The sequence below is a fragment of the Arachis hypogaea genome, chromosome 14 (assembly GCF_003086295.3).
Source record: "Arachis hypogaea cultivar Tifrunner chromosome 14, arahy.Tifrunner.gnm2.J5K5, whole genome shotgun sequence".
NCBI lineage: Eukaryota > Viridiplantae > Streptophyta > Magnoliopsida > Fabales > Fabaceae > Arachis > Arachis hypogaea.
Genome location: NC_092049.1, coordinates 11970462 through 11983075, shown reverse-complemented (window position 1 = coordinate 11983075; position 12614 = coordinate 11970462). Strand labels below are relative to the sequence as shown.

The window sequence follows — 12614 nt, the reverse complement described above, 5'->3', positions numbered from 1 at the left end:
TACAAAAAATTAACTTAAATTAGCTTAAATTGTAGTTAATTCTCTGGACTTTTTCTAATTAATAATATGTGAATATAATTACTTTACTTATTCAGTACTCATATAAATCAAACTCTTTGTATACGTGCATACATATTTTATCTAATTTTGTAAAATTAATGTATAATTATTTTTTTCGACAAGTTTTGTATAAAACTTGTGTGCCAATCTTGGTTAATAAAAAATGGACAAAAAATTATGATTGTTAAATAAATAAAGTAATCTTTGTAAGTGAAAAAATAAATGTGGCTTAAGTAACTCATATTTGAGTATATTTTTTAGAAAGTTATTTTGATGGCATCCTTATACATGGAACAAAAAATATGTATTAACCTTTATTTTATTTAAAAATATTATGGGTTATTCTATTGTGGTCATAATTAAAAATTTTTAATGAAATAACTTTTTTGTATTCAGATTTTTTTGAAAAATAAATTTAAATTGTATTGAATTAAATTTTAAATTGTGATAAATATTTTTTGATATTTTAAATTAAAAAAAAAAAGAGTGTATATTTTGATCATTGCATTTCTATGGTTGGTTACACTCTTATTTATTTTTTATGAATTTTTTTGGTGACTATTTTTTATGAATTTAAAATATCAAAAAGTATTTATCTCAATTTAAATTTATTTTTCAAAAAAAAAAAACAAAATATAGAGAAGTTATTTCAACAAAAATTTTCAACTATGAGCACAATAGAATAACCTATAATATTTTCAAATAAAATATCTTGATTTTTAAATAAATTTAATAACATTTATTTATAAATAACTACTTTATACATTTTTATCTTGATTTTGTATTTTATTGCACATTTTAACAACATAATTTAAATTTTTTTAATCATACTTTATTTAATTTATATTTTTTTATTTCATACCTTCGAAATGGTAAATAACTTATAAAATTTTTATTTTTATTTTTATTTAATAACATCAATTTTACAATTTAAAAAATATAATTTTTTTAAAATAATAAAAAAATAGTTAAATAAGATATAATAATACCTGTTGGATCCCCAATATTCATAATATTAATAACAATTATGTATGCTACACTATTTCTCTATTTATTTATTTATTTATTAATTATTATTATTATTATTATTATTATTATTATTATTATTATTATTATTATTATTATTATTAATGTGTTCTGGAGTGATTTATTAAGGATAAGCATGGGTCTGTTTGGTTCGGGTTTAAGGTGAAATTAGAATCGAACCGATCAAAATATAATTGGTTCGGTTTGGTTTGAATTTGTATTTTTTTGTGCATGTACCCAAACCAAACCAAACCGATTAAGAACGGATTGGTTCGGTTCGAGTAATTGGATATCCGATGACTTTGAAATTCATAAAAAAACCAAATTTTTATCTTAAAAATTCAATAAGTACAATAAACATGTAACATTAATATAAATAATCTAAACATGTTAAATACCAAATACATTAAAAACTAAACTCATTAAAATCCAAACATATTAATAGTGAATAATCTCACTAAAAGGCCATATATATTTTTATTTTTTTATTTAATTAATATATGATCGAGTTTACGGGTTGGTTCGAATTTCGCACCCCCAGAACTGATATCCGAATCAATCACTAACAAAGGTTATTGGTTTGGTTTGGTTCCAGAATCAATTCAATTGGTTCGATTCGGGTTCGGTAATCAGATACCCGCTATCCGTGCTCACCCCTCTGATTTATTTTGTTGTGGGTTATAACATGTGCTCCACATTTTTTTTACCAACAAATAAGTGCATCTTCAGAACTCATCAATAATGGCCATCAGCCCCATAATTAACTAAAGTGGTTAAACAAAACACAATTAATAAATGTTATAAGATATTATACTAACGTGTCTTTATTATTACCATGCCAACTCCATTCATCACATGATAAAAAAAATACGCATCATCACCGTAGCATTGCCCCTAAATAAAATCAATATGGTTCGAATTAATAAAAAATAATAAAAATCAAAATACCAAAGAATGGAATTCAAAATACTCATGATATTAACCCATCTATAATAATCCAATACAAATAGTTTTTAATTAGTCCGTAGTATTATTGCACCTCATAATTCGAATTACACCACCATAGTAATTCCAATGAAGTAAATTCGATTTATGAGTTGAATAGAACTCCTATATTACGTTTAAATTCAAACCATCAATCATGAATAATAATTTTCACAAACAAAAACAATCATAAACTACTAATAAACTAGATTAACTAGATTTAAACTGCACCCCAATCATTTAATTCGATTCAAAATAATCCAATTTGCATTGACAGTCTGAACTTATAAATACACTGAAAGCATTTTTAAAATAAACCAAATTATAATTCTAAATGCACCGAAATTGGGAACAAAACAGATTCATTAAAATAATAATTCAGATTCAAAACTTTTATATTACATTCAAATTCAAACCATCAACAATGAACATTAATTTTTACAAACAAAAACAAAATTATTCAACCACAAAATCATAAACTACTAACAAACTACATTAACTAGATTTGAATCACACCTCAGCCACTTGATTCGATTCAAAACAATAATCCAATTCACCCTAATTCAATTGATCGTATGAACTTGAATCATTCATTGTCTTCGAAAACGAAATGTTTCAAAACTTCAAATCAAATAAAATAGCATTGGTCTTGAACAAAAAGAACACAGAAAACACAGAAAAAGAAGAGAACGCAGAGAAGGAAGAGAACAAAAAGAATGTAGAAAATGTAAAGAATATAGAAAACACAGAAAACGTTGAAAATTTTCGAAAAAGAAAACGAAATCCGCATAAAAAAGCAGTTATATATATTCGCGCGTTAAATTAAAAGTTTGTTAGAGGTAGTGGCACGTGGAGGTAAATTAGGTTAAAACTACTTGGTTGGAATTAGTTAGTTAAATGACTTAGATGTAAAGGTTAATTGCTTATTTTTTATTATGATTTCTATACACTTTTTCTTTTTTTTTTTAATTTTGATCTAATAAAATTAAGAGCCTCTATTTTAGATTTTGTCAATAGGTACATTTTAAATTTTATTACCAAATTAAAACTAAAAGTAAAATTTTACAAAGATCAAAACAACAAACAGATATTTTGCATATGATATGCAAAATTTGGTAAATATTGATGTTAGGTTTTACCTCTGTAAACATTGCATATGGTAATTTGGTATATCAACCACGAGTTTCAACTTTCAAACTTATATAAGAAAGCTCAACTGAAAATTTAATGATGTCAAACCGGTAAGGCAGTCATAAGCGATATAGTGATTAACCAGAAAATTTAACAAAAGAACAATTGATACAAATACATCATCATTCAACAACTACATGGTAATGTTGAATCTGATTTATGCATTAGGACTTATCCCTCAATCATTCATGCATAAAAAATATTATAACACTTTAAAAAAAGGAAAAACACATTGGAGGCCTAGAAAAATTGTCTTGACCAACATTACAACATGTTAATCCTCTACTCCATGATTGCAATTCCTCCAACAGCTTTTAATTTTTCAATAATTTCATTTGACTCCTCTTCCAAGATTAGTGAATATGCTCTTATCTCCTTAATCACCTTGATCTTTACAGCTGCACCAAACTTTTCCAACTTCACATCAACTCCAAATGCAGGAGAGCACAAAACAGCCGGTTACTGAGCAAACACAAAAAAATTGACGAGTTGTTGACTACTTGAATCTAATTACATGCATTATTGGAAATTAGGTTGAAACTTCTATTTTTATTTTTTTTTTCAAATAAGGAACACCATATACTGCATTTTATCACCATATACTTCTGGTAACTCAATAACACAGTATTGAAAAAGGACCGCACTCAAAGGGTGCGTGTGATTGGCAGAATTATAAATAATTCCTACGAATTTTAAGATGGGAATATCATATTCCCATATTTGGTTCAAAGTTTGAAAAGTTATTCCCAAACAAGTTTGATTATAGGGAATCAAAATACCATCATTTCAATTTCTTCCTTCCCCCTGAGTATATTTGATTCCCATAGAAATAAAATCTGAATAACAAAGTAATACTTGAACCACACACTCCCAAAAGGTATAATTTACGACGCCTAACTTGATAATTATATAAGTGACAGCAGCACCTGATAATTACATCAGTAACAGCAACTATTTCCACGGCTTAAACCCGTAAAGCACACAAGAACAACTCAACCGTTACTCCAAAACTCCCCTTCAATATCCAATGATAGATAGGGGGAGAAAAATCAGAATTTCTTTTAATATTTCCATGTAATAATGTTTATACTTTTCACGATATAAAAATGACAAAAAGAAGAATTAATAATAACCACCAAAGCATTCTCCTATTTGGTGAATTCTGCAATCAAATATACCAAGTTTTTCAAAATGAATCCTATAGTTTGAGGTGCTACAAGTATACAAAGTATGTTAGTCTTTCTTCCTGTCTTTTGGTTTTAGATCATCAGGTATGCAAGATGACCAAAAGATTGGCAACAATGTGCATGCCGCTTGAATCAGAAGTGCAATTGGAAGCCTTGAAAAATCAGTTCCTGTGATATTGATCCATGACACCAATGCAACACCAAGATATCCACTTACAATGAATGCAAGTGCCACAGCAGACATAAGAAATGCCATTATAGAACCCTCACATCCATGTGGACACAACTGTGCTATCAACACACTGAATGGAAGAACCTTGAAGAAGTAGAGAACTTCCAAGAATCCAGAGAACATCACAACATAGAGCGAATCGGGCATGCCCATTTGTCTATAGAAGCCTCTCACAAACAAGAAATCTGAGATCATGAAAACTGCCATCATGGATTGAATGGCTGATATTAGTTTCCTTGATGGAATAGATTTTAAGTATTGGTTGTATATGATCCCCCATAAAAGCATTGTTGCCTGGCCAACCACCTTTGAAATTCCCAATACCGACGAGTCGATTTTCAAATACTCTGTCTGGTAAAAGAACATGGTTCCTGTGAGTGCAGGAATAATGGCATAGGATACCGCGAACCAAGATATCGAGTAAGCGATTTCAGGCTTTCTTAAAGCAACCAATAGCTGTGAGAATTGTTTCCTTATCCCTGCAGATGTACTCTTTGGGAGACCAAGAGAGCTTTCAGAAACAGAAATGGTTATAAAGAATTGGAGACTGAGTAGTAATCCGAAGGCGAGAAACATTGATTGTGGGGAGAACCGGCCAATAAACATGCCGCCAACAAGGTTTCCAAGGACTCCTCCTATGGAGGAGGCTATCCAAACAAATGATTGGAGGCTTCCTGAGGAAGATGACTGAGAGCTCTTGGTTGATGGAGGAGGTTGTTTACCCATCTCTGCGACAATGGCATCATTTGCTACTTCAGCTATAGAAGCACCAAGATTGCTAAGGAGGAGGTATACAGATATTGTGAAAATCGACATGCTTGACGGATAGATTGCTATGACTAGCCATGACAATGCCTGCAAGAAAGCTGCATATACAAATGAATGGGAATTTAGAAATTAGTTATATCATCGGTAAAAACTTAAAAAACAACAAACTACAATGGGAATAATTCAAAGATTAGATAGATATGATTATCCTTAAAGCAACAAGTGCGAATGCCTTTTGATCGATTCAATTGAAAACTATATACATTTTATCCAAGACAGAAGATGCTTGCACAACCCAAAAATCCTAATAGAAATCAAGGCAGCAGTTTTAGATGATAAATGGATAGAAGTATCATGAACAACTCCCCCAGTTCTGATTTCAACAACCTAGAAAAATTAGTAAGATATTTCCACCAAAAACTGAAAACGGGAGAAATTCTTGATATGCCAAGTGGTTAATCTAGTCATAAAATTGGTTAATTGTTTACCTCAACATACATAAGAAAGAACTGCGAAAAGGAGAGTAGGTTTAGATACATTAATCTTATTAGAAAAATGGAATGAATCACGCAGAGACACAAACAAGCTAAGAGTGCTATACAAGAATCTAAATAATTGTGATTCCTCAGATCTCCTTCATAAGAAAGCTAACCCTGTGGGATTTAAGAAGCCTTATTACAATCTAGTATCAATTAGTTGTGTGTTTGAGGCCAGAACCTGGATTGTTTCCAGAATCCAGGAAATTCTCTTTCTGCCATGCAGCAAACAATAGATGAGGTGACCATAACACCTTTTTGAGTATTATTAGGACTAATTACATTGCAATATCTGGCTGTATTAAAAGACCTTAATATAAACAGCAACGAAGTTCAGATTTAATTTAAGAGATAATGTCAAATAAGTTCCAACAAAGGCCAAAGAGAAGCAAAGATAACTCTTTCACACAAATAGTTTCTCAAGTCAGGAATCTTAATCCTAATGCTTTTTTCCATTCCTTTTTTTCTTTATGCAGTAGTGCTTTTCCAAAGCAGCCCACAAAAGACCACATCCAAGGTGGTTTCAGTCAATTCCTATGACAATAACAATCACATGAATGCAATCTCTTTTATTCTCTCTCTTCCCCCTAATACCAAGAAATCAAAAATAAATGATTGAAGATCCCAATTAACAAATTGCACAACTTGGAGTTAGTGTGATAAAAATCAGATAGAAAAAGCAAAAGGGTATGTGAATTCAATTTGACATTGGGTTCTTACCTCCAAGGGCTATGTAGGGAACACGATGCTGGCCAGAGATGTAGATTGAATCAGAGACAAGTCCATATAAGGGCTTCCCAACCATTGGAAGATTAGCTGAATTCAGGAGAATTTGGAGTTTTGAAGGGTCCACATTGAGTCCATCCTTGAGGAAGAAATTCACTGCCAGCCATGGGAAGCATCTGAACCCTTGAACCCAATACCCTAAACCCAGAACCTTCTTGATTGGGTTGCCACCACCACCCACACTGCCTCTACTTCCATCAGAAGAAACCATCTTTTTTAATTTCACTTCACCTTTTTCTTAACAGTCTCAAAGCCAGAGAGAAGTAGAAATGATTCAAATTCAAGAACTGTAAAATGGAAAGCAAGGTTTCGGAGGTTTTAAGGAAAAGCAGGTTGTACTGTACATGTGTCTGTTGCAATATTGTACTGTGTTCTTCTTTTTTATTTTTTCCCTAACGTCTAAGATTTGAAGTGTGACACACCCAGTTATCTGTTACTTTAACGAATGCAATTGTTTATTTATTATTAGTGACTGACACGTGCTTCCTTCTTCTGCTTACACCTTTTTCTATGGCCCCATCTTTAGATTTTCCTTTTTTATTGTTTTGTTTTTGTTTAAGAATTAAGATTCTCGGGAATGTTCTTCTAGGTAGATCTGATGCTGCTTGAATTCACCACTCTTCTTTCTGTGTTGCTTTCACTGACATGCTTTTGCATGTTATTAGATGTGGCATGCTGTAATTCTTCAAAACTTTACTGATAAAAATTAACAAAGGATGTATTTGGTATGAAATCAAAATAGGAAACAAAATCCTGAACAATTAATTTCATTATTTTACTAATGTTTTTTTTTTCTTTTTCATTTTCAATATCATATCAGATGTAGCATGTAAAAGATAAGGAAAGAGAAAAAAAGGAAGGGGGGAAAAGGGGGGGGGGGGGGGGAGGGAGTGGATCATGAACAATTAATAATTACTTCTTAAAAATAAATAATATTTGACTAAATATATAAAAAAAATGTTTTTGTCAAAATGTTAAATCTGCTACTAAATTAGATATCATGTAATTATATATCATGTGTTTTAATAAATGATTTTTTTTAAACATAGTAAAAATCAATCACCAAATTAATCATCATGTAATATATATTTTATACATGTAATTGATTTTTAATATACACATAATATAACTATTATTATTTTTGGATAAAATTATCAACATCACATTTAGTAATTTATTCTTTATAAATGAACTCCTTTGCTTTTATATTTTAAGTTTGATATTATTATTAACATTGGTTAAATATGATTGTAATGTCTATAAAATACTTATCTTTTATTTTGATTTCTATAATTTTTTCATTTTGTTCTAATAAAATTTAAAACTTCTCTATTTTAGATTTTGTCAATAGAGACGTTTCAAACTTTTTAGCAAAACAAAACTAAATAAAATTTTATAGAGATCAAAACAAGAAACAGAACTTGTGTATGGTATGCAAAATTTGATAAACATGGATATTAGGTTTTATGTCTATAAACATTGCATATGGTATGCAAATTCGGTCAACCACGAGTTTCAAACTTCTACAAAAAAGCTCAACTGAAAATTTAGTAATGTCAAACCGGTAAGGCAGTCATAAGCGCTATAGTGATTAACCAGAAATTTAACAAAAGAACAAATGATACAAATAGATCATTCAACAACTACATGTCTACATCGTAATGTTGAATCTAATTTATGCATTAGGGCTTTTCCCTCAATCATTCATGCATAAAAAATATTATAACATTTAAAAAAAAGAAAAAGAAAAACACATTGGAGGCCTAGAAAAATTTGTCTTGACCAACATTACAACATGTTTATCCTCTACTCCATGATTGCAACTCCTCCAACAGCTTTTAATTTTTCAATAATTTCATTTGCCTCCTCTTTTGTGACTCCTTGTTTAAGCACAGCCGGCACCTTTTCGACAAGATCTTTGGCCTCTTTCAGTCCAAGGTTAGTGAATGTTCTTACCTCCTTAATCACCTTGATCTTCGCAGCTGCATCAAACTTTTCTAACTTAACATCAAATGCCGTTTTCTCTGCCTTTTTCTCCTCGACCTGCACTCCAGCTGCACCATCTTGCTGACCCAAGTCCAGGCCATCTGTTGAAATTGACTGCAACTTTGGAAGCTTTAATCTTTCTACCAACATAGGCATAATTTGACTGCGCTCTTCTTCAGGCAATGCTCCAATCTGTTCTGCAAGCTGAATGATTTTTTCTGAAGGTGGAGGTCTAGGGCCATAAGGATCATAAAACTGAGGAATTTTGTACCTTTTTGGTTTGGCCTTGGAATCTCCAGAAACAACATCAGCCTGGAAGGCACGACATTGCAAAGGCCTAGATGTATGACGAGGGATGCGGCAAATTAATCTAGAAAGGTGGGTAAATCTCATGTCTTCGTTCAATCAAACCAGTGATTCATCAAATCAAATCAAAATATTGAGAAATGATGCCCTTTAGCAAAGTTGTTATACACTTACACCACAAAGATAGCCCCCTGAAGCAATTTCCCATCACAATAAAGTTTCCAAAGATCAGAACCACTCTTTTTAGTTACAAGGCTACACAAATTTGAGCAATGAACAAATAAGCTAATGAATTTAACAACAAATAATTCATAAATGCTCTCACTCAAATATTTAATACAGAAGAGTTCATCGTAAAAAGCTGGAAATGCAGAAAATGGTAGAAAATGTTGCTGAAACAATTTAACCTCAACGCTCAATTGTGATTTAAAATTAGAAATGGGAGATAATATTATATAGTCCAAAAGCATTCTATTTGACCTAAATGTGATCAAACCACACATCAACTCCCAAAAATTGACAAGAGTGGTTGATTACTTGAATCTAATTACATGCATTATTGGATTAGGTTGAAACTTTTATGTTTATTTTTTTTTTAAATAGGAGCACCACATACTGCATTTTATCAGCATATACTTCCGGTTAGCAATGAACTACAGCAATCATAATGATACTATCGATCCAAAAACAAGAGAGAACAATTTTCAAACAAAAAAAAAAAGAAAATAAAAAAGAGAATGAATATACAAGAATGCAAGACATATAGAAAAGAAAGTCCAACTTCACTTCAATAAATTACCATTCATCAAGACAGATATGACCTCAAGGATTATTCTGTGCAATAACTATTGCATACAAACAACCAATCACTAAACAAACATAACCGGAAAATTAACAAATTCCCCATTCACCATCCAAGAGAGAAACAGATCGAACCTCCAAAGAAAGAACAAGCAAACCTATCGTACATGCCAGAGATCACCCAAAAAAAAAAAAAGAAAAGAAAAAGAAAATCAGAAATCATTAACCAATCAGCCTGTTTTCATTGGCAATCTCGCAGGACCAACTAACTAATTGGTCCGTAATCTTAACATAATAACATTCCAAAAACTCTTCATGATAAGTCCAAATTGTCTCAATCCAAACTAACAATATCAACCCGTTAACATAATAACATTCCAAAAACTGTTCAGGATAATTGATCCATTTTATTAAGATGACTAATGTCCCATATAATAAAAAACCACAAAATCATTCACTCAGCAAACTAAAATTAAGTCTTGAGGGATCTGAAAATTTACATTACACTGAGAACATTAAGAACGAAGAAAAATTACATGAATCTCCGGGCAGCTCAAAAAGCACAAGTAAATCCAATTACCAACTAACAGTACAATCCAGCAGCAGACCAACTAAAATACTAACGGGGACGGGAATGACCCATCTTGTTTGCGAGGCATTTCATCAAACAGCTTACGTGCATCATTCCAAATGCTTTGATTAAATAAAAAATTCATCACAGCAACCAAATAAATCACAAAAACAAAGGCAAACGCTAGCTTAATCCCAAATCGGAAATGAAATCAAGCAGCAATTAAACTAACACGACATGAAAATTACACTGTAATAATGAATTTCATTGTATCAAAAACTGGAAGAAAATGTAACAGTGCGAAAAAATAAAGAAGCATTTTTGTCATGTGCTTACCTTTCGGAAATGCGGAGGAGGCACTGCGATGTACGAACTCCTCTTTGTTCTTGTTCTTGCTCTTGCTACTTCACTTCTCTTATCGCGTTTAGTCGTTTACCATGAAAGGGCAATTCAGAGGCCAGAGCCCTAACAGAGTAACAGCTATTTTGTTTTTTGTTAGAAGAACCCTAACAACAGAAACGGACCGGGATCTTCCTCGTTGGTCTCTACTTCACTATTCAGCCCAAAAGGTAACAATGTAATTGAAAGCCCATTAAAATTTTAAGTTTTGTTTTACCAAAAAAATAAAGCTTTTAAGTTTTGCACTTTGCAGTCTATAAATCAAAGAAGAACTTGAGGGTTATTATTAGCATTGCTCTTAACCATAAGGTCCTTGGATCGAAACTGGCATACAGAAGAAGCAAAAACAAAATAAATAAATAAATAAATAAATCAAAGAAGAACAAGATAGCGTTTTTCTCTAACATTTCATATTTCAGTATTTTCAAAAAATAGAGACATAACAAATTAAAATTTTTTAGGAATGAAAATTGAAACTTTAATAATATTTTATATCTAAAATATCCTATTTCAATTAATTAATTCTAATTTTATTTTTTGTGCAAATTAAATTAGAGCTTTATTTTTATTTCAATCTCTATTTCTCAGACAAAGTCTCTTAATCTCTTTCTTTCTTTCAAACGTTATCTAATTTTAAATTCTAAAATTTATTTCTTAAATTTTAAATTTTAAATTCTAAAAATTTTAATTTTAATTTTTAAATTCAAAACTCTAAATCTATGTTATTAATATAAAATACAATAAATAGTGTAACATTTGTTATTTAATAGAGTATTTATGGATAAATCCACTGTTCATTTATTATAAAAATGAAATGATAGTCATACCAAAAAAAAAAAAAACGAAATGATAATATGATATGCACTTGCCTTGTCAACGTGAAAATGAGAATGTCGGGTTGCTGATTCCTAACGTCCAACACATCCACTTGGAAGAAATGATATAAAAAAAAAATAGACGAAAGTATAAACTTTTATACGATAACTAAATATATATTTTAATTTTTTATTGAATTATTTATATATATTAATATTAAATTTTATTATTATTTCTATTAGGTGATATCTTATTGTGTGATGTGGTTATTTTTAGAGTAAAATATTTTTTTTGTCCCTAACATTTGGGGTAAGTTTTAAATTGTCCCTAACGTTTCAATCCTCCCATTTAAGTCCCTAACGTTTCAAAATTGACTCAATGTTGTCCTACCCTTAGGGATTGGTTAACAGAATTGACGGCAGGACAAAATTGAGACGATTTTAAAATGTTAGGAACTTAAATAGAACGAAAACGTTAGGGACAAAAACGATACATAAAAATAAATTTTAATTTAATTTTATCTTTCAATAATATTAATTTTTTTACTGTACATAGTATTCAATTAGTTTTTAATTACATCTAAATAAATTACACTTAATCACATTACTTTCATTTTAAATAAATTTATTTTTTTATAATTTTAAAGAATTTTGATACATTAGAGACAAAAGGTATAATTTATATTTTATTGTATATATATTATTTTTTTCTGCAAGTTTATATACTAGTCATTATACAAACATTTCATGATAACTAAAAATCTTTAAGAGTAAAATTATAAAAAAATTAATTTATTTAAAATAAAAGTAATATGATTAAGTGTAATTTATTTAGATGTGATTAAAAAATAACTGAATACTATGTATAGTAAAAAATTGATATTATTGAAAGATAAAATTAAAATTTATTTCTATGTATCATTTTTGTCCCCAACGTTTTCGTCTTATTTAAGTCCCTAACGTTTC

General features: G+C 30.0%; 2 protein-coding genes across 4 annotated transcripts; both read right to left on the bottom strand.

The window, feature by feature from the left end:
• Positions 1–4260: 4260 nt before the first annotated feature.
• On the bottom strand, positions 4261–7229 carry LOC112741526 (probable folate-biopterin transporter 7). The gene is made up of 2 exons (XM_025790542.2): positions 6705–7229; positions 4261–5546 (listed from the first exon to the last, which is right to left on the bottom strand). Exons 1-2 carry the CDS (start codon positions 6979–6981, stop codon positions 4495–4497), a joined length of 1329 nt encoding a protein of 442 aa, XP_025646327.1. The 5' UTR covers positions 6982–7229; the 3' UTR covers positions 4261–4494.
• Positions 7230–8372: 1143 nt separating this feature from the next.
• LOC112741525 (uncharacterized) lies at positions 8373–10960 on the bottom strand. Of its 3 annotated transcripts, XM_072213765.1 has the most exons (3): positions 10771–10959; positions 9237–9317; positions 8373–9126 (listed from the first exon to the last, which is right to left on the bottom strand). In XM_072213765.1, exon 3 carries the CDS (start codon positions 8910–8912, stop codon positions 8577–8579), a length of 336 nt encoding a protein of 111 aa, XP_072069866.1. In that variant the 5' UTR covers positions 8913–9126; positions 9237–9317; positions 10771–10959; the 3' UTR covers positions 8373–8576. The 3 variants fall into 3 exon arrangements, with proteins under 3 accessions (XP_072069866.1, XP_025646325.1, XP_025646324.1); XM_025790540.2 differs by having other exon boundaries at positions 8373–9317; positions 10771–10960; XM_025790539.3 differs by having other exon boundaries at positions 8373–9253; positions 10771–10927.
• Between the last annotated feature and the right edge of the window lie 1654 nt (positions 10961–12614).